The 25,280-nt window shown below is 36.2% G+C and overlaps 1 protein-coding gene across 5 annotated transcripts in view; it reads left to right on the top strand.

Annotated features, from left to right (window-relative positions):
- CSNK1G3 (casein kinase 1, gamma 3) overlaps positions 1 to 25,280 on the top strand; it is a 77,754-nt gene that overhangs the window by 40,348 nt on the left and 12,126 nt on the right. For 4 of the 5 annotated variants that reach the window (XM_014953444.1, XM_014953443.1, XM_014953441.1 and 1 more), the window contains exons 5-11: positions 2,890 to 3,038; positions 4,322 to 4,556; positions 14,991 to 15,076; positions 15,207 to 15,291; positions 20,182 to 20,330; positions 21,347 to 21,442; positions 22,116 to 22,211. In XM_014953444.1, coding sequence (XP_014808930.1) covers positions 2,890 to 3,038; positions 4,322 to 4,556; positions 14,991 to 15,076; positions 15,207 to 15,291; positions 20,182 to 20,330; positions 21,347 to 21,442; positions 22,116 to 22,211 — 896 coding nt within the window. The remainder of the gene's footprint in view (positions 1 to 2,889; positions 3,039 to 4,321; positions 4,557 to 14,990; positions 15,077 to 15,206; positions 15,292 to 20,181; positions 20,331 to 21,346; positions 21,443 to 22,115; positions 22,212 to 25,280) is intronic. The other variant, XM_014953442.1, reaches the window with a different exon arrangement.

Genomic DNA, 25,280 nt, shown 5'->3' with positions numbered 1-25,280 from the left:
GCCCTCCGGGGTGTCAGCCACCCCTCCCAGTTTGGTATCATCAGCAAACTTGCTGAGGATACACTCTGTCCCCTCGTCCAGGTCACTGATGAATATATTAAACAGCACGGGCCCAAGTATTGACCCCTGGGGGACTCCACTGGTTACAGGCTTCCAACTTGAACCTGCTCCATTAATCATTACCCTTTGAGTCCTGTCGCACAGCCAGTTCTCAATCCACCTCACTGTCCCCTCATCCAGCCCATACTGCCTCAGTTTCCCAATGAGGATGTTATGGGAGACAGTGTCAAAAGCCTTGCTGAAGTCAAGCTAGATGACATCTGCTGCCCTCCCCTCATCCAACCAACCGGTTATGGCATCACAGAAGGCTATCAGATTGGTCATACATGATTTACCCTTGGTAAACCCATGTTGCCCACTTCCAATAACCACCCGCTCTTCAACTTGTTTGGAGATGACATCTAGAATGAGTCTCTCCATTACCTTCCCAGGGACAGAAGTGAGACTAACTGGTCTGTAGTTCCCAGGGTCCTCCTTCTTGCTCTTTTTGAAGACTGGAGTGATATTGGCCTTCCTCCAGTCCTCAGGCACCTCACCTGTTCTCCATGGCCTTTCAAAGATGATCGAGAGTGGCCCAGCAATAACATCTGCCAGCTCCCTCAGCACTCGTGGGTGCAACCTATCAGGGCCCATGGACTTATGAATGTCCAGTTTGGCCAAGTGGTCCCAAACCTGGTCCTCCTCTACTAGAGGAAAAATTTCCTCTCTCCATACCATCCCCCTTGCCTCCAAGGTCACAGATTCATGAGGGGCAGTCCCAACAGTGAAGACTGAAGAAAAGAAGGCATTGAGCAACTCTGCTTTCTCTGTGTCTTCCACTACTAGGGTGCCCACCTCATCCATCAGTGGGCCCACATTATCCCTAACCTTTCTCTTGCTGTTAACATACTGAAAAAAACCCTTTTTGTTATTGTTAATATTGGCAAATACACATTTAGGAAGCACTGTCTCATGAAGTGGGTGATCCTATGTTCACTGCTAACTTAAACTGGAAGTTGGTTATATCTCTACTAAAGGTTTAGATACCCTTAACTAATTTGTTAAACATATTTAACTGATTCTCCTGCTGTGCCAAAAGAAGCCTTGTTATATGGACTTGCCTATTGTGCTTCTGTTCAGGGAAAAGAAAAGAAATTTTTTTCAGGTGGCATGTAGTTCTGCTAGTCCAAGCTGTGTGCATCAGGAGACCTTTGTTCAATGATCCTGGTAACAGACTAGATAGGGAGTCTTCTCAGTGCAATGCGTGTGACTTTTAACTATAGTTTTCAAGATGTTTGTGGCCTCAGTATCACCAGCTGTCTGATGAAAGATGTACTGTAATTTGTGTTCCTGCCAGGGTTTCTGGAATGCTGCCAAAGAAAATTCAACAAAACTCAATTTTTCGACACAATAGCACAGTTTTTGTTTTTTATAGCTTTTATGATCAGCAAATTAACATATTCTTCAAGTGTTTTATGTTGGAGAATGCTATTGCCAAGTCAAACATTTTTCCTGATGTAAAATATGTTACAGAGTCACAATTCACACATCAGACTGCATGCAAGATTTGAAAACAAATGTAGCTTTAATAATAAATTTGCCTTTTGCCCAAAGGTAAATGTATTTTATACCTGTTTATGGAGTATCTAAAGAATTGTTACCTGAACATACAGTGGGATATTTTTATGTATTGTATTTGGAAGTGATGTGTGTTTTGTTCGGAATTTAATTTTTATTTTAATACTTTTCTAAGTAAAAAACAAAAGCCCACAACTAAAATGTATAAATTTGTGCTTGTTAATATAAAATATTAGATCTGAAACTGTGTTTTATTCAAAGATTTTTTTTATTTTAAATCATTGTAATAACTTGACAGTAAGAATATAATTTAATGGGTTCTTTCTGGACATCAATTTTTGAAAGAATTTAAGAATTTGAGTGATGTCTGGTTGTGGTACTTTGGAATTGAAATCAGTGTGAATCTTTATCATAGACATTGAGAGACCCTTGAGATGTCTAAAAAAATTCCCTGTTAGCAGTTCTTGTGATTACATTTTAAAAACCACCTGGTCCTTCATATGGTTTGAATTAGTAAATCTCAATCTACCATATACTATACTAGAAATCTAGATTGTAAAAATCCAAACTTCCACTCTCTGGTGTTCAGATTTTTAATGGACTAACTTGCACTTAAGAAAAACAATTTATTTTATGTGCTAAGCAGAAACTAAAAATAATGGAGGAAGAGAAGACGGGAGAAACCTTCCAGTATAAATTTAAGTAGAAAATGCTTGTATTTGGAAACAAAATTAATACTAAGAAGTGATGACTATAACAATTCGTAATCTGTTATGTTTTTATTTTGATGATGCATCTAAAACTTGACTTAAACTTGAGAATTCATTAATCTCTTTTGGATTTTTAAATGATTTATATAGATAAAGTGGTTTTATTCCTGAATGTAGGTTTGTCATAGCCTGAGTTGAAACAGCTTAATTTAAATACCTATTTTATTTGAACAGGAGCTTATTTAAGCCTCTCTTCATAAATGTTTTAAAAACTTGTTTCAATTTACTGTTATAAAACCTAACACATATACTCTGATTTTTATTTTTTATAAAAAGCTTTAAATCTTTCAGGAGTCAAACATGTGAAATTCATAAAATATTTAATGAAACTGATACTGCCTTCGTTACTCCTGTTCTATCTTTTACCTGTAGTTTTAATGAAGTTTTATTGTTGATTTTGTGTGAAATGTACTTTTAACTTCAGGTCAACTTGAAATATGATAGTAATTTTATTGCTGTGTTCATTTACCCCTTATAATTACTTTGTATCTTCATTTTACAGATGGAATACCTCAGGTTTACTATTTTGGCCCATGTGGCAAATATAATGCTATGGTGCTAGAACTACTTGGACCTAGTCTGGAAGATTTATTTGACTTGTGTGGTAGGACATTTTCTCTTAAAACAGTTCTTATGATAGCCATACAGTTGGTAAGTAGAATAGATGTTAATTTGAGTGTTCTTTAGAATAACTATGTCTTGAATGGATTATATCTTTATTTCATTTGAGATTCGCACTTCCCATGTTTTAAATTGGTGTTGGTGGCTTTTAAAGAGCCTGTGAAACAGTTTTATCAGGAAGATTGTCTTATGTAATTTCATTTACTTGGTTCAAGTTTTTCAAGAATCATTGCATCGCTGTAGTTTCATTGTGTCTTCTGAGTTCTTACAATCACAACTTGAAATAATGAATTTTATTTTGACATAATCTAAAAAGAAAACCTTCATGAAATAAAAATAATTTTAATCCATGAAAGCAGTTGGATGATGGGACTCCTAAATAGTATGAACATTTTTCCTGGACGTTCTGGGAAAGAAAGCAAGCTAAGGAAAAATCCCCGAATCCCTTCCACAAGTAGTGAAATAGCACAAAATTATTCAATGAAGAATTTTTCCTTTTTTTGAAGATTTCCTGATTTGTTTTCTACCTGAGGGTGGGTAGAAGGAGAAAGAGAAAGAAAGACATAAGGCTTTGCATGTTTACCATAACAAATTGTTTTAAACAAGTGCTCATGAAATATTAATGCTCCTGAACCTCCACTTCCCTAAATAATTAGTGATATTTTTACCCATGAAGGGTAAAAGTAACTGCTTAAAGCACAACCGTAATTGTATAACAAGCCTGCAACTATAAACATATCTTCAGCTTATTTACAGCCAAACTAACAAAGTTCATTTTTTAAAATGCTCGAATCATTACAGATCCCAAGATCATGTTTATTTAATACTTGCTGTTCCTTTCCAAATATATAAATTTTGATAGAAAATGATCCAGCTAGAATGGAGGTTATATGCATATTAATGAACTTTCAGTGCTTCTCTCATCTGTGCCTTTAATATGTAATAGATCTACATGGAACTTTGCTGCTCACTGCTAGATGACATAATTTCTGGTTACGGTTTTAATGTGCACAAAACATACTTGGTGGCAGCTGTCCTTAAAGAAGATAACTTCTGTTATATGCTGATTCATGTCTGATGTCCATGTGAAAGTTTCCAATACACAATATGATGTATCTACTTGGGGGGATGTGTAAAATTTTCATTGATTTGGGAGATACCTTGTTAAGAGCAATAGCCCTTTGATTTTAAAGCTATAGAAGGGGCAATTTCCTATAAATATAAAGTCATTGTAAGATAGCTAGCTTCTACCACAATTTAATGTGGCAACCTGAAGCTTAAATTAAACTTTGTTTTTTTTCCTTTTGTTAAAGATTTCTCGTATGGAATATGTCCATTCAAAGAACTTGATATACAGAGATGTAAAGCCTGAGAACTTCTTAATAGGACGACCTGGAAACAAAACACAGCAAATTATTCATATTATAGATTTTGGTTTGGCAAAGGAATATATAGATCCAGAAAGTAAGAAGCACATACCATATCGGGAACACAAGAGCCTTACAGGAACAGCTAGATACATGAGTATACATACACATTTAGGAAAAGGTACGTGTGCTTTTCAAGTGGAGAAACAAGAATTCAACAGTTGTCATTTGTCTGTAATCATCTTGTTTGCAAGTCGTAATTTTTCCCAGTCTGTAGTCTTTAAGAACTGCAAGTTTTGTGTATTGTGCAAAATTATAATTTAACCTTATGGAAATACTGTTTATGGGAATAAGGTTCTCTGGGTGTCTAATCATCATGGTCATGGCTTGGCAAATAATTATGTCATAAAAGAAAGATGAGGTGTATCTTTCTGTAGCATAACATCTTCATATTACAAGTATGTCATGGTGGGGTGAGCAGAAGGTAGGTATGCTTATTAAAGATACCTAAGTGAATAGACTGCAACAATTTGAGTTTTCAAAGCCACCTAGCCAGTTTATTGATCCCTTTGAAATGCAGTATGTGGTAGGATATAAGTAGCTTATATTTGATACTGGTTTCTTCATTTATTTTTTTAATGCTGATGCTGTTAATGAGGCTTTTTCAGAGTAGTTAAAGATTATGCTGGTGTAAATATGTAATGTAAATAAATATGATGAGCTAAAGAAATGACAGGATATACATAGCTGCTGAAATGATGTTAACATGTAGAATCATAGAATCATTTAGGTTGGAAAAGGTGTTTAAGATAAGTCCAGTCATAAACCTAACAACACCCAGTCCACAACTAAACCATGTCCCTAAGCACCACATCTACATGTCTTGTAAAACCTCTGGGATCATGACTCAGCCACTTCCCTGGGCAGCTTTTAGGGAAAGTTCTGAAAATAAGACAAAATAATATTTGCTTCCCTTTTTAAAGGTGGGAGATGCGGCTCTTGTGCCCGTTTTTTCGTTTTTTGGAACTGCTTCTGTAGGCAGTATAGAATTCATTAAAGTAAGTAAAAGATTTGAGATACTTTGTAGAAACTATGTGAAGCACTGTTGTAATTCTTTGTACTTATACATCGGGAATGCACAAATTTCAACAATACTGTTTGTCAAAGAAACACATTTAATATCTAGAATATAACTGAGCCTTGTGAAACACAATTGAGACTCTTGGTTCTATGAGCATCTTGGAATACAGCTTGCTTGGCTAAGTATACTAAGTGGGTTTATATGCAAAGGAGCAGATAGGAAACAGTTACCCAGTTTGCTTTCTTTTTTTTAAAGACTAAAGTTTTTTGTAAAGAAAGAAGTCCATCAAGTTACAAAGTTTAACTGTCATGTTATAGTTGAACAGATGAAATTAAATGGTGAGAAATGTCTTCCTTTTGCTGGCAAGTTGAATCTCGATAGTTTGAGGGGAATTTTTTTTTTAGGTCATTGTTGCAGACTTCCTTTTCTGATATAAAAAAATTCTGAAAGCATCCTTCCTTCATATAAGCAATTTGTGAACAAGGTTGATATAGACAAAAGAGCTGAGGAGTAGAAGGGTCTAAGTTTTTAACTTTAATTTATGTACTTAAATAGCCTGGTTTCCATATTTAGATTCTAAGACATTCTGTCCTTCTTCAGAATTTTTTCACTACCTGCAGTATGTCAATGTCTTCCAATATTTTTCTAGTTTGGTCTTCACTGGTGAGGAAGATTTTTTAAGCAAAAATAATTTATTTAAAATAGTATGAATAGTGATTCATTTGAAAGATATACTAGTCTACACTTTTGCATAGTTAGTTTCTGCAAAGTAATTTCCAGAGTTCAAAATGCAAAATACCATATTTGTGGTTCATTTTTAAAGATTGTTTATTAGTATTGATCCTAATATTCTCTCTAAGTAAAATACAATGATAAAAAGTTTGAGAATTTAGAGGTTTTTTGATAAATTGGTTGAAGTGAATTTTTGAAGAAATTGTGTAGCACTTTACTGTGGGATCCAGATAAAAACATAGTTTGCAGTGCCAGAGCAGATTAAGTTAGGCCACTGAAGGTGATGCTTACTCGTAGAAGGAAAGAAAAATGTTCAGTAATAGTGGTGGTGGAAAGGAAAAACAAATGGGTAGTGAAGAAACTATGAACAAGTATAGGTTTCAGCATTTAGTGTTAATGCTAACAAACCTTTCAGTTTATTGAAATCTAAACTGCATTAGAAATATGTAAATTTTCAGAGATTGATTCAGAAAGCATTCTGTTATCCCTACCACAGGGCTGCAATTTCAGGGTGTAAGGGGAGGACCAAACTTGGTTTCAGCCATCTGATACTCATCTTCCACAGTCAGTGACCAGTAGCCTCCAAAGGCTGATTTTGTTAGATATTGGCTACTTCAGAGCTGACAGCTGTCTTTGTGCTCAAATGTCTACCCACATGTTTTCATGTGGACAGAGGAAAGGCATGGAGGGGTCAGGAGGGAGGGGGTGGCATCTCTCCTTATTTCAACTGATACTTGAGAGCATCAGAATAGTGCCCTGATTGTGTTTTGTGGATCTTCAGCTGCTGGTTTGAGTATCAGAAAATGTCTCGGAATTAGAAGGTACTGGTTATGTATTTCAGTAGTGGACAGTTTAAATATCAGCATCCCAGTTTGCCATAGCATCATGGCCACTGTGGATTTTTCCTCATTACTCAACTGTCTGTTGACCCTTGGTAAATAAAGAAGGATTCCAGTAGTGGACTGCTAGTTGCAGAATGGTTTGGCTGGCAGGAACCTCTGGACATCATTTTGTTCCACCTTTCTGCTCAAGCAGTCACCTAGAGCTGGTTTTCCAGGACTGCATCCAGACGACTTTTGAGTATTTCCAAGGAGGGAGACCCCACACCTCTTTTATTGTATTACTGGCACCAGTTACCAAATGTGTAGTACATACAGAGCAGAAAACTTTATCCTTACGTTCTCACCACAGGAAATTGTTATGTTTTCAGTAGTTGCATTTGGAAGTTTGTCAGATGGATAAAAGGTTTAATTATTAACCTTTTTATTCAATATTTTTAGAGGTAGTAGTCATGATGTTAGACTAATTTTTTTTTTCTTGCTATTGTTTACAATTCTGTAAGAATGGGAATCCTTTTCCTTTTTCAGTTAAATTTATTTCCAGAATGGCATTGAAACCGTATCTGAGAACTGGCCTACTAGAACACTTTTTGGCCATTCCCCCATGTTAGAAATGAAATACAGCATTCAAGCTTTGTTTCAGCAGTTCTGTTAGTGTTTGAAAATAGAAGGAGAATCCTGTCTTTATAATACAACGGTATTTAGTAGACTGCTATGATATTTTCCAGTTGCAACCGCAATGATAACAAATTTGTCATGACTGCAAGTCTTGTCATTGATGTCAGCAGGTTTTGAAAGGCTTGATAAGAAGTAGTCTTTTAATTAAAACAGCATAATAGCATATTTCAGGTGATTTAAATATAATGAAAGACCTCCTACCTCGCCTACAATGCATTCTTGGATGGGTGTATAAAGCCAGCCTTAATTCCGTGTGCATTCACATGGCAAAAGGATGTGTAAAAAGTAACTGAACTATTGTAAGCTTGTCATGTTTCCTAGATTTATTATTCTTCAAGTAAAGACTGAAACTGCATTGTTATTAAGATGTGTTAGAGCCAAAAAAGTCAAGATTAGATTAATTCTTTTTCTTTTAAAGAATAATAATATAAATATTAGTATTTCCTAATAGTATCACAAATAATGGAACACTGGGAACACTTTTAAAAACTTGATAGCAGGGTTTGAGCTTCCTAAACATAACTCTTTGAGCACAAGTTCCCCAAAGGAAGCATTCTCCTTATTTTTCAGGCATGTTTTACAAAGGTGATGTCAGCTTAAGGTGATACAACTAATTTTAAAATAAAATAATTGTTTTTTTGTCTTTAAATAAAAGACACTCCCTATATCATTTAAGAAAATAAACCAAAATGTAAAACTGGTAATTACCTGAAGAACACATCTGAATTTTGAAGAGATTACGTGTCTGATATTAAGACATGGAGAAAGTGTCATTTACTATATTCTTCAGGAGAGATTTTTCCACTCGGGTAGAATCTTGATCTCTGGCTGGCCATGTTAATTTTTGTTTAATGGTAACTTGTTTAACACATATGAAAGTTCTGGCAAATTTAGCTGGTGTATCATGGGTAGTTCTGTAACCATCAGGCTCATGCAAAGCTGTAAGAAAGTGTGGAAAGGTATATTCTGTCTCCTCTGGCAAAGGCAGCTGTGGCAAAGCTAATGCTTTTTTCAGTAGCTTGTCTCACTTTACTGTAGTAAGTCGTCTTCTCACGTGAGATTCTCAAATATGTAGATCTTAAATGTAGATGGAACAGGTTTAGAACGCCTTTCTGAAATCTTTACAATGACATTGCTAAGCCATGCGAAGCAGCATCAACCTCATGTAACAACTCCGCTTCAGTTGAAACTCAGAGCAGTGGTTGTTCTTGACCTGATTATTTTGCAGGCATTTCTTGGGTGACAGAGAACTATTTGTCATGATCTTTTATGTCTGAAAAACATGGAACAGTATGAATGGCGCGCTTACTTTCATAGCCTCTCCTTTAGGCAGAGTTGAGGTTTTCTGCTGTATGTTCTGTATTTTCCCTCTAAAAACACAGTATTTCTTTAAATTGGTGCAGTGGGACATACAAAACACTGAAGCTCTTCCTTTGGTTGCAGAGACAATGGCATACAGGATATATTCAGCACTGAAAATACTGTTAGTAAGAGAATCTTTTAGGGTAATATTTTTAGTCAGTAGGTTACTTACCTAGCAACTTGAATGATCTGATAGCAAAACTAGTGCATGTATGCTTCTTGACTGTCCAAGGTGTCAACTGACTCTTGTAAAAAACGTTTGTTTTCAGTAAAGAAGGGAAGCTGTCAGGTTCGTGTTCTCTTATAGGTTGGTTGCAACTCGTTTTACCTTAGTATGTATGAATAAGAAAGTATGTTGTCCTTTGATCAAAAGTACATTTCAGGATCCGTAGTGTTTAAAACTGTCATAACAAGTGCATAGTAACTAGAAAATTAAATGTTTTTGTATGTTTAGTCGAAGCTTGCACAATGTTACCAAAGCTGCTCTTTTGAGGTATATATAGAAGGTGAATTACAGTTACTGAACATTGTGTAGCCAATTTTTTTACTCCAGACATAAATTTGATCCAGGGTTTCTGTAGTTCTGTGCCAAGCTTGGAGTTTCTATCTGGAATAGAAGGCATTTTGTCCATGTGAAAAATGTAGCTTTTTCAGATAGCAATTTGAAGGAAATACAAATGTTCTGAATCACTTACCAGCAAGTGGCTGGTGCCCTTGCCCTCTATAAGGTAATTTCTGTTGGGGATAAAATTATTCCATGCTTCTTTTCCAGTCCCCTTCTTTTCAGGAGGGGAGAGAGAGGTCCCAGAAAATGTAGACTCATAGAATCGTCTAGGTTGGAAGGGACCTTAAAGATCATCTAGTCAAACCATCATCCTAACTCTGACAAAAAAGAAAATAAGAAATAAGCAATAAAAAAAATCACTAAACCATATTCCTGAGGACCATGTCAACCTGTATTTTGAACACCTCCAGGGATGGTGCCTCAACCACTTCCCTGGGCAGCCTATTCCAATGCTTGATAACTCTTTTGGTGAAGAAATGTTTCTTAATATCCAATCTAAACCTCCCCTGGTGCAACCTGAGGCCATTTCCCCTTGTCCTATCTCCTGAGACCGACCCCCGCTTCTCTACACCCTCCTTTCAGGTAGTTATAGGGCGCAATAAGGTCTCCCCTCAGCCTCCTCTTCCCCAGACTGAACAACCCCAGCTCCCTCAGCCTCTCCTCATAAGACTTATTCTCCAGACCCCTCACCAGGTTCATTGCCCTTCTCTGGACCCGCTCCAGCACCTCAATGTCTTTTTTATGGTAGGGGGCCCAAAACTGGACACAGCACTCAAGGTGAGGCCTCACCAGTGCCGAGTACAGGGGGACGATCACCTCTTGGGTCCTACTCACCACTCTGTTCCTGATACAGGCCAGGATGCTGTTGGCCTTCTTGGCCACCTGGGCACACATCTGGCTCATGTTCAGCCTGCTGTTGACCAACACCCCCAGGTCCTTTTCTGCCAGGCAGCTCTCCAGCCACTCTGCTCCCAGCCTGTAGCGCTCCCTGGGGTTGTTGTGACCCAAGTGCCTTATTGGAACTTATCCTGTTGGTCCATCAATTCAGCCTGTCCAGACCCCTCTGCAAAGCCTCTCTACCCTCCAGCAGGTCGACACTGCCCCCCAGCTTGGTGTTGTCTGCAAACTTACTGAGGGTGCACTCCATCCCCTCATCCAGATCGTTGATAAAGATATTAAAGAGAACAGGTCCCAGTACCGAGCCCTGTGGGACACCACTCGTGACCGGCCACCAACTGGATTTAACTCCATTTACCACCACTCTCTGGGCCCGGCCCTCCAGTCAGTTTTTAACCCAGTGGACAGTACACCCATCTAAGCCATGAGCAGCCAGTTTCTCCAGGAGGATACTGTGGGAGACCGTATCAAAGGCCTTGCTAAAGTCCAGGTAAACAACATCCACAGCCTTTCCTTCATCCAGCAAGTGGGTCACTGACACTCTACTCACCGTAGAGTCTGACTGGGAGGGAGATTAAGGAAGACAAAAATCTGAGTTTGTAGAAGTCTTACAATTTTCTGTATTTTCTGGAAATCTAAATTAGTAATTGTTTGGGGATTTCCTTAAATTTAGAAAAGCAGTGTACTGAATTGTTTATTTGGCTATGGGAAGTCTAGTCACATGAAGTTATAATTGCTATAATATGCTATCTCTGGGGAGATAGCCATCGTTATAATTGCTATTATATGGCTATGTCTCTGGGGAGTAACCAATATATTGGTTTTGTTGGTCTTTTCTTGGTAGAGCTTAATTATTGAAGAGGCAGAAGTTAGTTATCTTACAGTGAATACCTGAGAATCTTTTGGGAACGAAACAATTCTGCTCTTTAATGCTAATTGAAAAGTCAAATGAAGTCAATTTCTCTAAACAGTACCTATCTTCAAACAAAACCAAAAAAACCCCACCATTACTTCTACAGTGAATCTACTCTGTTGTCAGAGCTGTTACACATTCTAGATTTAAAATCAGTTTTCTAAGGGCCAGACTTTTTTGTAATATAAACCAGCAAAAAATAAATCTGTATTGGATCAATTCTAATGCTTTTCTTATTATAAGAACAGTTGATGTTTGGACCTAAAATCATATTAGCCTAAATCAGAAACTCAAAGAAAATACTGTTTTCTGTAGTTACAGGCTGTGCTTTGTGGTCATGGCCCTCCAGGAGTCCCAGCAACTTTGACTTGTCACTGAGACAGTGGTGCAGGATGAATCTGTTTTCCAGACCCATAGGAAGTTCACTAGCCTTCTCCTACCCACTGAATTACCATTGGGCCTCAGGAGTAGGGTTGTGGCTGCCCTAGATAAATATTTTTTCTGTGTAGACTAACCTCATAAATCGTATATTATATGAAAAAATGCTTCTAACATAAACTGAGCTAAATAAATCTCCCCTCCCCCCTCTACTTAGGGGTATAACTGAAAATAGGGTGGTTTTCTCTATAAAGTCCACATTATTAACGCAATAGTATGGCATACAATGCGTGCTTATAATAAAACTGGCATGCAACTTCATTTCTATGAACTAGAATCATTAACTTCAGTATTCATGATGTTGTTCAGGAGGGCATGCTGAATTCCCTGAAATTACATTATTGTCTGGAGTTGTATCATTTTTAGTAAGACTGCAACTGGGTGATAACTTTCAAATTTATTTTTGCTGAACTTTATAGACCGGCAGTTCAGTCTATGTAAATTGTCACTTTTCATCTACTTTGTGATTACAGTAATGAGTCTCTGTATCAAACTATGTAATGACCCTCTAGGTAATATTGCATTTTCTGATCCAAATAGATATTATGTTTCTACTGTTTCAGCATTCCTATAGCAAGCAGTAAAATTTTCTTCGGAGGGAGAACACAGTGTTTGTAATGGACACTTACTAAAGACTGTCTGTCGTTTGACTTGTGTTATGGTTACTTTAGTGCATATGCTAAAAAAAGATAATTTCTGGAGATAATGCTGAAGGAGGTTGTAGTTCTTATTAAAATCAACCTGTTTGAATAGAGATGATTAATTTATATATAGTTTGTGAACTAAATAATAGGTGTTTCTTGCTAAATTAGCTGGCTTCAGGTGACCGCATTGAGAGAGAGGAGACCATGTGCTTTAAAGCTCCATTATGTGTTTGTTATCTTATGATTGTATTACCTTTTAGGCAACAGATCCTCTCAATCTCATTAAATTGTGATGTGCTAGAATCAGTGTACATCAGCAGCCCTTCCTTCAGCTGAAGCTTGAAGCCCCTTTGTGTTCATTCTAGTCCACTGCAAGTTTTTTCTTCCAGTTTTCAGAGATCCTTCTTCCAACAACAGGAATATAATCTTTGGGTTTCCTCTCAGATAAGCCTCTGAAATACTCCATCCATAGAAAGGATATTTTACTACTATTTTTTTAATTGCTCCAAAGTGATCATTGAGGAATTCAAATGTATTCTAAATAACAGTCCCCTTCCCCAAAAATTAAAACAAACAATCTTTTCCCACTGGAGATTTTTGAGGGCATTGTGAGTTCAAAGGGTGTATCCTAGAAGCAGTTTGCACAAAACCATCTTACAGAAATATCTCCAGTGGTTGAAAGCTCGTTTAAAAAAAAAATCCTCTTAATTATAAAATCATTTCAGGGTAAAGACTGAAAGTTGCTCCTTTCATAGAATGGACTCATTGAAGGAGCAATTGCATTAAGGTGGTGCTTTGTTGTCAACTTCTCATTAGCATAACCTGTAGAAGTTAGTGCAAAAGAGAGGAATTGTTACCCCTTAGCAAAGACCAAATTGAACTTGCCAATACATTTATTTTTTTTAGTGGACCATACCTTAGTGTTGCCCATAGGTGGGCCATCTGTTGTGTACTTGTAACATTTTTTGTATGCTTTGCCACCATCTTTTGTCATGAGCAGTGCTTATGAAGTGCTCATTATCTCCACTATCTATCTGGTCTTGTGAAGAGTGTAGGATTTCTGCATGCAACTGGAATTCACATTTCCTTCGTGTACTGAAACCTGTCAGGCACAGAACTCTACTGCTTATTCCTGCTTTCTTCTTAACCTGTGTGGTTACATCAGGGTAGCATATGGTCAGAAAATGGGATGTTACAGGGTTGGCAGAGAAATTCAAGACCAGATTGTCTGAGGGCACCCACTGAGAAAAGAGACAGCAGTGGACAAGAAGAATGGTGGAGTGGACACAAACAAGAAAAGTGTTGGCAAAGGAATTGGAAACATGGAAATATGGGGAAAAAAACAGTAATAAATAAATTGATATTTTTATGTGAAGATTAGGAACTGTTTTTCAGATGCACTGTATTTGTGGCAATATTTTGTGTTGATCAGATCGAAGTCAGGCTAGCTTTGTTAACCTTCCTGTGTTCAAAATCTAAAACATTTTTTGTTCATTTTTTCTGTCAAAGCATAGTGATTTTGTCTTTGGAAAAACAATGAGTATAAACTATGTTAATACTTTGGTTTTCTGCCTTATGTCAGGAAGAAAAATCACAGTTATAGGTAAATATGGCCTGTTACTACAAAACATAATATACTGTGTAACAGTTTTTTCAACAGCAGTACAGAATTAAGTCAGGTGAAAATGTAAAAATCTGTTTTCTACTAGTGATTTAAAGACTTTTACCATTCTGTATTATGTTGTTTTTCCTAAGAATAATATATTTTATTTAAAAAATAATGTGGAATATACTTTGAAGACTTTGAATACTTTGAATACACTGCGTTTTGTTTGTTACTTTCCTGTAACTTTCTGTGAACTTTTTGAAGGACTGCCACTGTGCTACTATGGGTGAAAAATTCGAGGCATGCTAGACATTGTCTTCTGTAACTTTTAAACTACTGTAGCTTTTAAGTTAGTTGAGAGCAGGCTGTATCTACATTTCTCTTCATGCTAGTTTCTGATCAAATAATAAGACTTCTGAGCTTTCTTCAGTCCAACATTGTCTTACTTAGAAATTCCCTAGCAGGTCCCTGAGAAACATACAGTCTTTTCCTGATTTTGTAGGGGAAAAAATGAGTTCAATTAAAGCTTTCTTAAAGTGTTTCAAGTTCACAATTTGTGGATCAAAAAATAAAATTAAAATGCAATTATATATGGAAAAACTCAAAATATATTTTAAAATAAGAACAATTTCTTATAGCAGGTTAATTTGTTTGAAGTACTATTGAGATTAATAGTACTATGCTCTTTTTGTTTTAACTGTGCTCTTAATAGAGTCCATAATACACAATAAGCCTCCCACATCCTCAGTGTGATTTCAAGTACTGTGTACCTCCCAATTGTTTTGCATAAAAGTTAACTTTAAATATAAAGTAGAATTACATAGAATGAATGTTCTAATAATATTTGAATTTTGTTTCAGAGCAAAGTAGAAGAGATGATTTGGAAGCTTTAGGTCATATGTTTATGTATTTTCTCAGAGGAAGCCTTCCATGGCAAGGTTTAAAGGTAGTGGTTTTTAATATCTTCCTCTATACTATTTTTAGATCACCAGCTTTTCTTGCCACAATCTTTTTCTTTTTTTTAAGTATCTTCAAGCTGTGTAACTTTAGAAGTTTGTTTTGGTTTTGTACCATAGGCTGATACATTAAAGGAACGTTACCAGAAAATTGGAGACACAAAACGAGCAACCCCTATAGAAGTATTGTGTGAAAACTTCCCAGGTAATATCTACTGTTAATAAAACTGTTGTGTGTTGATTTAGAAAATGATACTGGCATAGAAACTGTTTAACATCTGGTTTTAAAAAATATAATGCTTCCAAATATGTCTGTTATGTACTATGGTGTGGAATTATCCTTTGAAGTAGTACTAAGCTAATTATCCTTTGAAGTAGTACTAAGCTAATGCTGGTGTTCTTCAAAGATAGATTATTCTGAAGGAAACATTAAAAAAAATGATTATATATATTCTTATGGTGGTCAACTAGCTTACACTTGTATAATCACACATAAAATTTTGCAAGCTTTTTCAGCTTAAATCTGATATGTATTTTTTTAAAAGAAGCTGTATTAGGAACAGCCTGAAATAATACTGGAAGTAACTTGGAGGCAGTTTCAGGTTTCACTTTTAGTTTTTCTAAGTGCACAGAGAATCAACGAGGTACTGGAAAATTGGAGAGAAGGAAATATGGCATTCTTTAAAAGCTGGACTAGCCAGCTCAGGACAGAGGACACGATTGATATGATTTTGCCACAACAAAAATAAACACCTTGAAAAATAATCACAATATTCCTAATAAGCAAAATGGATTTGCTGATTTGATTTCCTCTTATGAAAGGAAATACTGTCCACAGTAGGCCTACTGTGGACGAGAGGCAGATGTTTTATCTCATGAAATCTTAGTACTTTTGCTTTTGATGCTCTTTTAAAGTACCTTCACAAATAATCTTAAAAGCGTAATCAAGAAGAATCTACAATGGGAAGAGGAGTGTAAAACAATTTGAAGTAATTAAGTACATTGTTGCCAAATTTGAAACATGAATTGGTATTCCACAGATACCTAAGTTCAATCTGTTCAGTATTTTTTAGTGCCTCGTATAATTGAGAATGTTTATTAAACTTTGAAAAGATAAATTTGAAATTTGTAGGCTTGATAGTATGGTTAGAATGAAAGTATCCTGACAGATATAAAATACAGACTTAAAAAGATAAAGTTCAAGAAATTGTATTCAAGGTAGTGCATGGGGATGGGATCAAATCCAAATTTAGAATTATTGGGTATGGAAAGGTTGCTTAGGTAATGACTCAAACTCCTTCAGTCACAAAGTAAATGCAAGTGAACAGTGTCATGCTGTTATATATTTCAAACCAAACAAATGCCCCTATACTAAATTGGATTATATAAACAAGATATAGCCTGAAAGACACATGAATTGCCATTTCCACTCTACTTGAATCTGTAAGCCTCAGTTTAAGCAGTATGTTCAGTTTTGGGGACTGTACTTCAAGAAAATGTATCCAATTTTATGGGTATCTTAGAAGGAAGTGGAAGTGCTTATATGCTGTGTTTGCTATACCTGTCATCAAAGGCTGAAGGCATGAAGGTGGGTTTAGTCCTACTTTGAGGGAAAGAAGTTCTCCTGTACCTTTCAGCAGCTACAAACCTGAAAGTTTGCTACAGCCACAGCAACCAGGAAAAAAGTAATGCATGTAACTCAAAACAGTTAAGTTTGGAGTTGAACTCCTGTGTTTTGAATATACTGAAAAGCATGATGTGATTGCTATTGCCAGGGAGACAATAGAGTTTCTTGCATTAGAGTTGTGTGAAAACAAACCAGACAGACAAGGCAGTAACTGATTTGCTTGGGAATATGGTGGTGTGTACTAGATGGCGATTTGAAGTTCTTTCCAACCCTTTGGTTAAAATTAGTCCATTATCAATTCTTATGTTTTTTCATTTCGCTTTCTTCTATGTATTAAAGAGATAGGGAAACTGATTTTTTTTTTACAGAGCTTAGAGCAAATGTCTGAACGTATGTTTAGTGAATTTACAAATGTTTAAATCAGGAGGGAAACCTGTTCTGGAGTATAAATCTTCTGCATCCAGTAATGAATGTGTCTTATGTGTTGATTTTTATATTGTTGACATTAAAAAATAATTATCTGACTTAAAGTATATACGGTGAACTTCCTGGAAATAATTATGCATGGATAGCTCTGTATATCCAGTGGACTATTTCCACCAAATTAATCAAGTACATGCTTGTTGTCATCTGCAAATGGAACAGACAAAAGATATTTGACCTTGGATAACAGAAAAGATAAACTTCTTTGATAGTACATATATACATTTCAATAATAAATGTATTCTTGTATGTGGAAGTCTTTGCATGTCGGGTACCCAAGGATGTTCTATCTTTCCCTGTACTTCTTGTCACTGAAGATACAGAATAGAATGAAAAGTACATCAACCATAATTTCAATTCTTTTCAGTCATCTTGCAGACCAAGCTAGCTGATTGATATTCCATAAGGCAAGAGAACTCTGTGGTGTCAGTGAAAGATACTTTGGTCTTTGTCACATGTGAAATGCGTATCTTTTTCATCCCCTGTTCTGTGAATTGTAGTGTCTTTGAGTGTGCAACATTACTGCTGCTTCAAGCCTTGTATAAAACTTAAGCAAGGATTTAAACTCTGGAGTTTCTCCTCCAAAGATACAATAAGGGTTGTATTTCATTTTTTGAAGTCAGACAGTTGTAACAGATTCAGCTGCATTAAATGGCTGAGTTCCAGCCTGTGTAACTCTGAAGACAGGCCTCACATGCTTTGGATTCCATTTTACCTTGGGAAAGTATGGTTAAAGGTGTCTCTAGCAACGTGTCAACATTTCTGTCCACCTTCTTCAAACACTGATCTTTTTGGTTAGTATTACTGAAGAGTCTCACTTTTCTGCTGAGCTGGACCTTAGGTGACAAGGAATTCCTCCTATCCACAGCTCCATATGCTTCTCTGAAACATAGCACTTAATACATTGGTTTTGTCATAACTAAGCCATTTGTGATATCTCAGCATTATTGTCCTGTGGTGCATTCTTGGCAGCACCAACATGGTGCTGTCTCACAGCCTTTTGTTATCAAGCTGGTCTCAAACCTTCAATTCTCCCTCTTTCTGCCCCAACTTAGTGTATAGCTCAGTCTCAGCACTGCCCCTGCACTTCTCAGCCACCTTGTGTCAGAAGATAGGCTTCTTGAAGCAACTTTTTTTGTACCACAGAGCGTCAGCTTCTCCAGACTTAATGAAATGTGATGTTCGCATCAAGGTGAGTGTGTAGTGATACTGTTGTGCTGCATCTGACATACATACCTCTTCACAGGATTAGTGAGTGCTGGTGGCACCTACTTTTAACCTTATGATTCTCTGACTTTCTGGCCATATAGAGATGCCTTCTCTTGTAACTTAGGACTCTATGAACAGCCACGCCAGCTTGCAAGTGAGGAGTCACTGCTTTTCTCAGAATGGGTTGCTAGCTGATGGTTTCCCACTCTTTCTTGAGCTAAAAGGTTCCTAAACAAGTTAGTTTTTAAGAATTCTGTCCATCCAGAACTTATGTCCTAGGACTCAGGTCAAGTGCTTCACCTGATCCATATCATATTGTGTGTCATTGTTGCAGTATTCTATTCCAAACCACTGCAGTGTGATATACTTTTTCCTGTGTTTTTTTGTTTTTGTTTCTATAACAGGGATGTGCAGATGGATGCAGTCTAAATGAATCAAAATTTCAGTATGATTAGGTTGTTGCTCTCTTCACTCTTCCAGTACTTCAGTTCATTCTTATAATACCTGCTGGAGTGGAAGGACCTGTAGGACTTGATCTTTTGTGAAAGCTTATTAACATTTATCTGTTCTTACCATCTATTGTTTTCTTAGGCTGTTATATTTCCTCATGTCCCTCATTTCACTGATTCCAGGAGTTTACTGCAAATATAATCACATCTGGGCAGTTTCTCAATGGGATTTGAAGCTTGTGCTTCAGCTGTTCATCTGAAGGTCCTTCCTTTCAGCCATTGGATTCTTGTAGGCTCTGTCCATAAGGATGCTTGTTCCTTACAGCTGTTGTCTCAGAAGCTTTTCATGGCTTCTACCCATTATCAAGAATGGGACTGACTTATGCCTCACTTGCCAAGAGGCTTATGCTGGAACTCTTGTCTTTATTAGAAGGTTCTGGCTGCTAGCCCGCAATCTGCGCTTCATACCCTTCAATGACTAGGAAAGCTCTTTCCTTTTATCTTTACAGGTCCAGGCCCTTTCAGAAATCTCCCTGGTTTTGTTTCTACTACTGGGAGAATCTTAACATTTCCATGTAACATCTACACAAATGAATCTCCATTTGTATGCTGACATGGTATTTAAACAGCGATATTAAAATGTCACTGGTCAGAAGTCATTCTACAAGAGCTCAGGTAACCTTAGATCTTCTCTGCCGTGTTTCTGTCCCGGATATTTACTGCTTCTGCTCAACACCTTCACGTAACACGATGCCTGAAACATTCTGTGCTGCTGCAGCCCTCCACAGTCATACTACAGTTACAGCTCAACAGATGCTATACAGAGTGTTTTTTCTCAGGGCAATTGGAGTTGTCCACTTTAGAAACATACGTGTGGATCCTCTCTTAAAGACAGGAAGGTTACATTCCAGTAACAAGAGTTCTTTGAGACATAGTCCACCTTGTACATTTGTGTGCTCCTCTCTCTACCTTTCCTTAGACTGGCTTTTGTACAAGTAATTACAAAAAATTTGAAAACTAGAGGCATTTCTCTCCCTGCTTCTTTGGCACACTGTGCCTCAAGTTTGGTAGGTTGAATGGAAGATCTTGACAGGTAGTGCAAAGGGAAAATTAGTCAGAGGTCACTTGGATATGTTTAGAATATGACAGTATATCTTGAAGAATATTGTTACTATTAATTAACTTTGTGGTAATTCACAGATTTATAGTGAACAACTGTTCAGTTTTTCAGGTGAGAGGTAGAAATTGCTTTAAAATGTAATAAGTACTGTTTTTTGAATGCCATTAAAGCAGATACAACAATTACGTACATTTCTTATTTACGCAGAGGAAATGGCTACGTATCTACGTTATGTAAGAAGGCTAGATTTCTTTGAAAAACCAGACTATGACTACTTAAGAAAGCTCTTCACAGACTTACTTGATCGGAAAGGCTATATGTTTGATTATGAATACGATTGGATTGGCAAACCCTTGGTGAGTACAATGATGCTATTAGTAATAAACTGGGGGATTTTGTGTTACCAATTTTGAGCCAGTGTTAGTCTTGCATTTCATGCACATGTGCATCTCTTGGCTGCTGTTAGAGTTGTGAACAGCTGCTATTACAAACCCATTTTCAGATGCATTTTCAAATATTGTCTTTTTGCTTAAGACGTTTAATACTGAGTCTCTTTCCAAACATGTACTCTTAATATCAAAGTAAATCTCTTTTCAATTCAAAGAAAGGCTGTAGGAATTCAGACTGGTTTTTGACTTGGAGTTTAAAACTGCAGGTGATTGTTATCTCATGTATTTTCTTGCACTGGGGACTTTCTCTCAGTGTTTTTAAAACTTAGTGCAATCATTTCTCTGCATGGGTATACTCCAGATATTTATTAGTTCATTATGAAGAAACTGTATATGCAGTTCTAATGAAATATGATATTAGAATGTTTCCATCACAGTACATCTAAAGTTACAGAAAATACAGTCTTTATATTGTCTAAAAAAAGGGTAAAAGATTAATTTTTTAGCACCTCAAATTCTTCCTTGCTTATTTATGATAAGTAGGGAAGGGATTGTATGTTTCAGTTGGACAAATTCAGATTATACGCTTTGCCTTGAAGTTCCTTGTGTGACTCTCTGAAAGAATTGTAGTATTTATTGCTAAATCTTTTTTCAGTGTTTAGCATTAAAAATTTCTTGAAGCTGTTCCTCAGACTTTAATTGGAATGTCTGAACTGCTAATTGCAGAAAATAACAGCCTAAATTCTTTTAGAAAGTTAATGCCTGGCAATTCTGGGAATTGCTATTTCATGAAATTGTGTAAGTCTTGGATTGACTTTTTTTATTCTTGGTAATAGTAAACATGTGTGAAACTTCTGCTTTAATTCAACGGTTTGGATTATGGGAAACTGTCAAAGATTAATTTCTATTACAATCAGTAACTTTGGTAAGACTTAGAAATCTATAGTTTTTAACCAGTTGCTACATATTATTTCTATTTGTAGCCTACTCCAGTGGGTTCAATACATTCAGACCCTGCACCATCTTCAAACAGAGAAGCATATCAGCACAGAGATAAAACACAACAGTCCAAAAATCAGGTAAACTGCTCGTGTAAGAATTATCAGCATCACTTCTTCTTTTGTCTAATGAATTATGCTATGCTGTTGCTTTTATTAGGACTCCAAGATAAAATTGACTACAGGTTGTTGGTTCTTGTCTTTCATTTAAGTAGGTCTTTGTTAATGTATTTCTGCATTTATAGACCTTAAGATGTCCTAAAAGGTTGCTTGTTTGAACTATGATATAACATAGGTTTATATCAGTAGTGAATTTTCTGCCTGCTGATAGTTCCTTAAGTTTTTTTTAGTTTTCTGTTTTAATCACTGTCTCTTCCACATAATACTATATCATCCATTGGGGTTCAAACATGTATGTATATATTTTAACTTTTTTTTTTAAACTGGGATAATCACCTAGGTGGTAAAAACATCAGCAACTTAGATCTGTTTCTGTTTACCTAAGGTAAGTTACAGGGGTTGTGTTGGTGGACTTTGTTTATTACTATGAATTCTGAGTTTTAGATACTGCTCTATGAAAATGTGTATGTAGGTATATATAAATATACAGATAATGTTGATGTACAATCTATGTAGGAATTGAGTATGTAGTGCTGCTGCACTTTTTAAAATAACATATAATAATGCATGAATTGTTTATCTTTGGAATTTTTATTTCTTCTTTTGCATATATTCCTACATTCAAAAATGATAGTCAACAGACCATAGGGCAGCTTGGGACTCACAGCAAGGCAATCCACACCATTTGAAGGCTCATCTAGCAACTGACAGACATGGTGGCTCGGTACAGGTATTTTCTGCTTCTTTGCATGACTCAGTCATTTTTGCATTATATAATACTAGTTTTCTGTAGTGTGCATGACATGATTACTGTTCTCATATTAAGCTTGCTTTCCAGTAATGTTCAGAATGTTCCTGTTATTTCCTACTTCACAATCGCCAAACTGAAATTAAAACAGGTGCAGAAAACTGTATCTTTTTCTATGTGGAATTGCTTAGTGAAAGCCTAAAACAATGGAACTATCTCTCTTTTTAAAGGAATATACACTGACATCAACTTTACTACTGTTCAAACAACAGTTGACTAGAACAATGTTTCCCATGGCAGTACTTCATGTTTATAAGTGAAATAATAAGTAGAAACCAACAATTTTTCCTTTATTAGCTTATTTAATCTTCAAAGAGCTTTTTTCCTGGTTTGCTCTGCACTTTACTTTTTGGTGTCTCGCTCTGAATATATTCAGGGGCAAGATGGTTGCGATAATACATAAGGAAGTCTAAATTTAATACAGAGGATTAAAAATGCCAGCTGCAAAGTCTATATGAGGCTTTGAGTTTTAAGTCCAAGATGAAAATTTAGCTTTGGTAAAGTGTTGGGGGGAGGTGGGGGAATATTTTTTGTCTGCCAAATTTTTGGCAATCTAACTTACATATAATTTTTTCTGACATCTTGTTTTGCAAAAAAATTGGTCAATGCCTGAAGTAAGAATGAGAAGTCCAGGGTAAAGAAAACAGTGCTGTACTCTCACCACTGTGATATTTCCATATCTTCAAATACTTTGAATCTCAATTTAAACTTCAAGTTTTCTAGATTTTGCTGCTTTAGAAACTACTGTTATGTGGCGTTTAAGAAAATCTACTAGATGACAATTATCACTGTGCATCAAGAAAAGTTTAAAAATCATTCTATGCTTCTCATTAACAAAATACTTTGAAAACTTAGCCTTTTTAACTAGAATTGTGACAGTTATTTCAACATCAGTTTTAAAGGTAGTTCTTTGTCTTTTGAAAACACTTTAGTAATGTGGAATCAAAATTGGATTTGAAATTGTTTTCCAAAATTATTACATTTCTTAATTATTTTTTCATTTTTTAGGTTAGAAAAATACATCTTTAACTTGTTAAATTAGTTGGTAGAACTTTTAAATTGTATATTTTACCGCTCTTTTTGTAATCATAGCTTCTAAGAAACCCTTTATTTTTTCTCAGGTAAAATGTAACAATCGTGAGACATCTTATTGCATTTTAATGTGTTAAATTCCCTTTGGGTGTGGGGAGAACATACTCTAGAAAATAGTAGTGGTATGTCTTTCCATTAATGTGTTCTTCCTCTTTTTTTTCCTCAAAGGATAAGGGCATTCTGGGTCCAGATCACTTAGATCAATTGAGACTAAACAGTCACCATATACAAAGAGCAGTGTGCACAACTGTACCCATTTGTTCTGTGTGTGTGAAGATAAAGTGTTGTACACAAGGGTATTTTCAAGCCAGCTTATTTGGGTTGCTTTTTAATGTGGAGTGGTCATGCTTCTTCATTAAAGGCACTTATAAAACTACATAATACCTTCAGTTTTGCTTTGAAATTTGAGCCCTTGGTTGTTGTCAAACACCTGTTTGTAGTGATACCGAATGAATGATGCTATTGAGTTGAATAATTAGCTGGCTTAGTTTAGCTGAATTCCTAACTCTCCCGAAGAAGACAAGTTCTAAAAGTGCCACAGATAATTGTTCAAAGGAAAGTAGAGTCGAAGGTATGAAATTAACATGTGTTTGTTTTTTCTGTGATACTAGTGAGTCATTGCTTATCTTTGAGATCAATGTTATGCTGAATTATCCTTTTTTTTTTTGGCAAGATATGAAAACCTGGCTGATAATTTTATTTTAAGGCGTCACCAGAATGTTTTTTTAGGTCACTGGTATTAGTCATCTCTAATAGTACTGCTGATGTCGTCTCTGAGATCCTTTAGTAGAAGCTAATCAAAATGTGTTAGTGATTCTTCACTGTTACATATTAAATTCAAGTAGACTGAGTGTTGGTGTGTGTGTTCATACATATTTTTGTACTCTTAGTAATGATGTCCAAGTGGGAAACATTCAGGTTCTAAATGGTTTGTTCATTAATAATAATCATTACCCCATCCCTGGAAGTTCAAGGCCAGGCTGGATGGGGCTTTGAGCAGCTTGGGCTAGTGGGAGATGTCTCTGCCAGTGGCAGGGGCTTTGGAACTAGATAATCTTTAAGGTTCCTTCCAACCCAGACCATTCTATGATTCTGTGATTCTGGGTTTTGTATTGAGTTATCCTAGACTCCCTAGGCCTATGTTAGAGATACACAAATGTGCTTAATCATGTATAATTTTACTTTGTAGTGTCAGTTCACATTTAAAGTTCAAATACTACTAGCAGATTGAGTTGTAAAGAGAAGACCTCCAGAAATAGTTCACATCCCTTCTTTCACTTTTCTCTTTTTAGAGTAAGATTAAAAGGCTGTAGTATAGCAGTCTTTCTAGTTCATGTAGCCTTATTAATGAGCCAACTTGTACCTCCCAGCAATTCATTCAGTAACTTCCTATGTCTTTGTTTGCCTCAGTTCCCAAAAATGTCAGTTGTACAACACTTGAATTGTTTCCTTCTGTGCATGAATTGCAAACTGCTTATGCAGTCATAGAGACTGTACTAATCTGGTCAGTACTTTTTTCACCACTTGCTAGCTTCCTCTTATCCGACCTTTTTCTGTTTTCCCACTTGGAAATTCTTTAAAAGGAGGTTGGATTAAAAGATCAGTTTAAAGACTTCCCAGTGAAGTGCCATAGGTCTTGGAAGGTGCTCAAGAACTGCTTGAAACCATTAGATATTTGATGTAAATAGTTTTGAATTGCAAGACATCTCTCCTTCAAGAAATCAAGATAGCAACATGTTAGATTAAACAAATTTCCCTAAGCTTTTGTGAATTAAAAAGGTAGTGCAAACTTTTTTGATTCTTTTATCTTAACTGGAGGCTTTTTGAAGGTACAGTATAGCATTCTGTAGTATCACTAATGAATTGTTTAGGCATGAAGGCTGCTTTTCTTTTTTTAGG

Source organism: Calidris pugnax, unplaced genomic scaffold (assembly GCF_001431845.1).
Source record: "Calidris pugnax isolate Ruff unplaced genomic scaffold, ASM143184v1 scaffold209, whole genome shotgun sequence".
NCBI classification, from domain to species: domain Eukaryota; kingdom Metazoa; phylum Chordata; class Aves; order Charadriiformes; family Scolopacidae; genus Calidris; species Calidris pugnax.
This window is presented reverse-complemented; position numbering and strand designations above follow the sequence as displayed.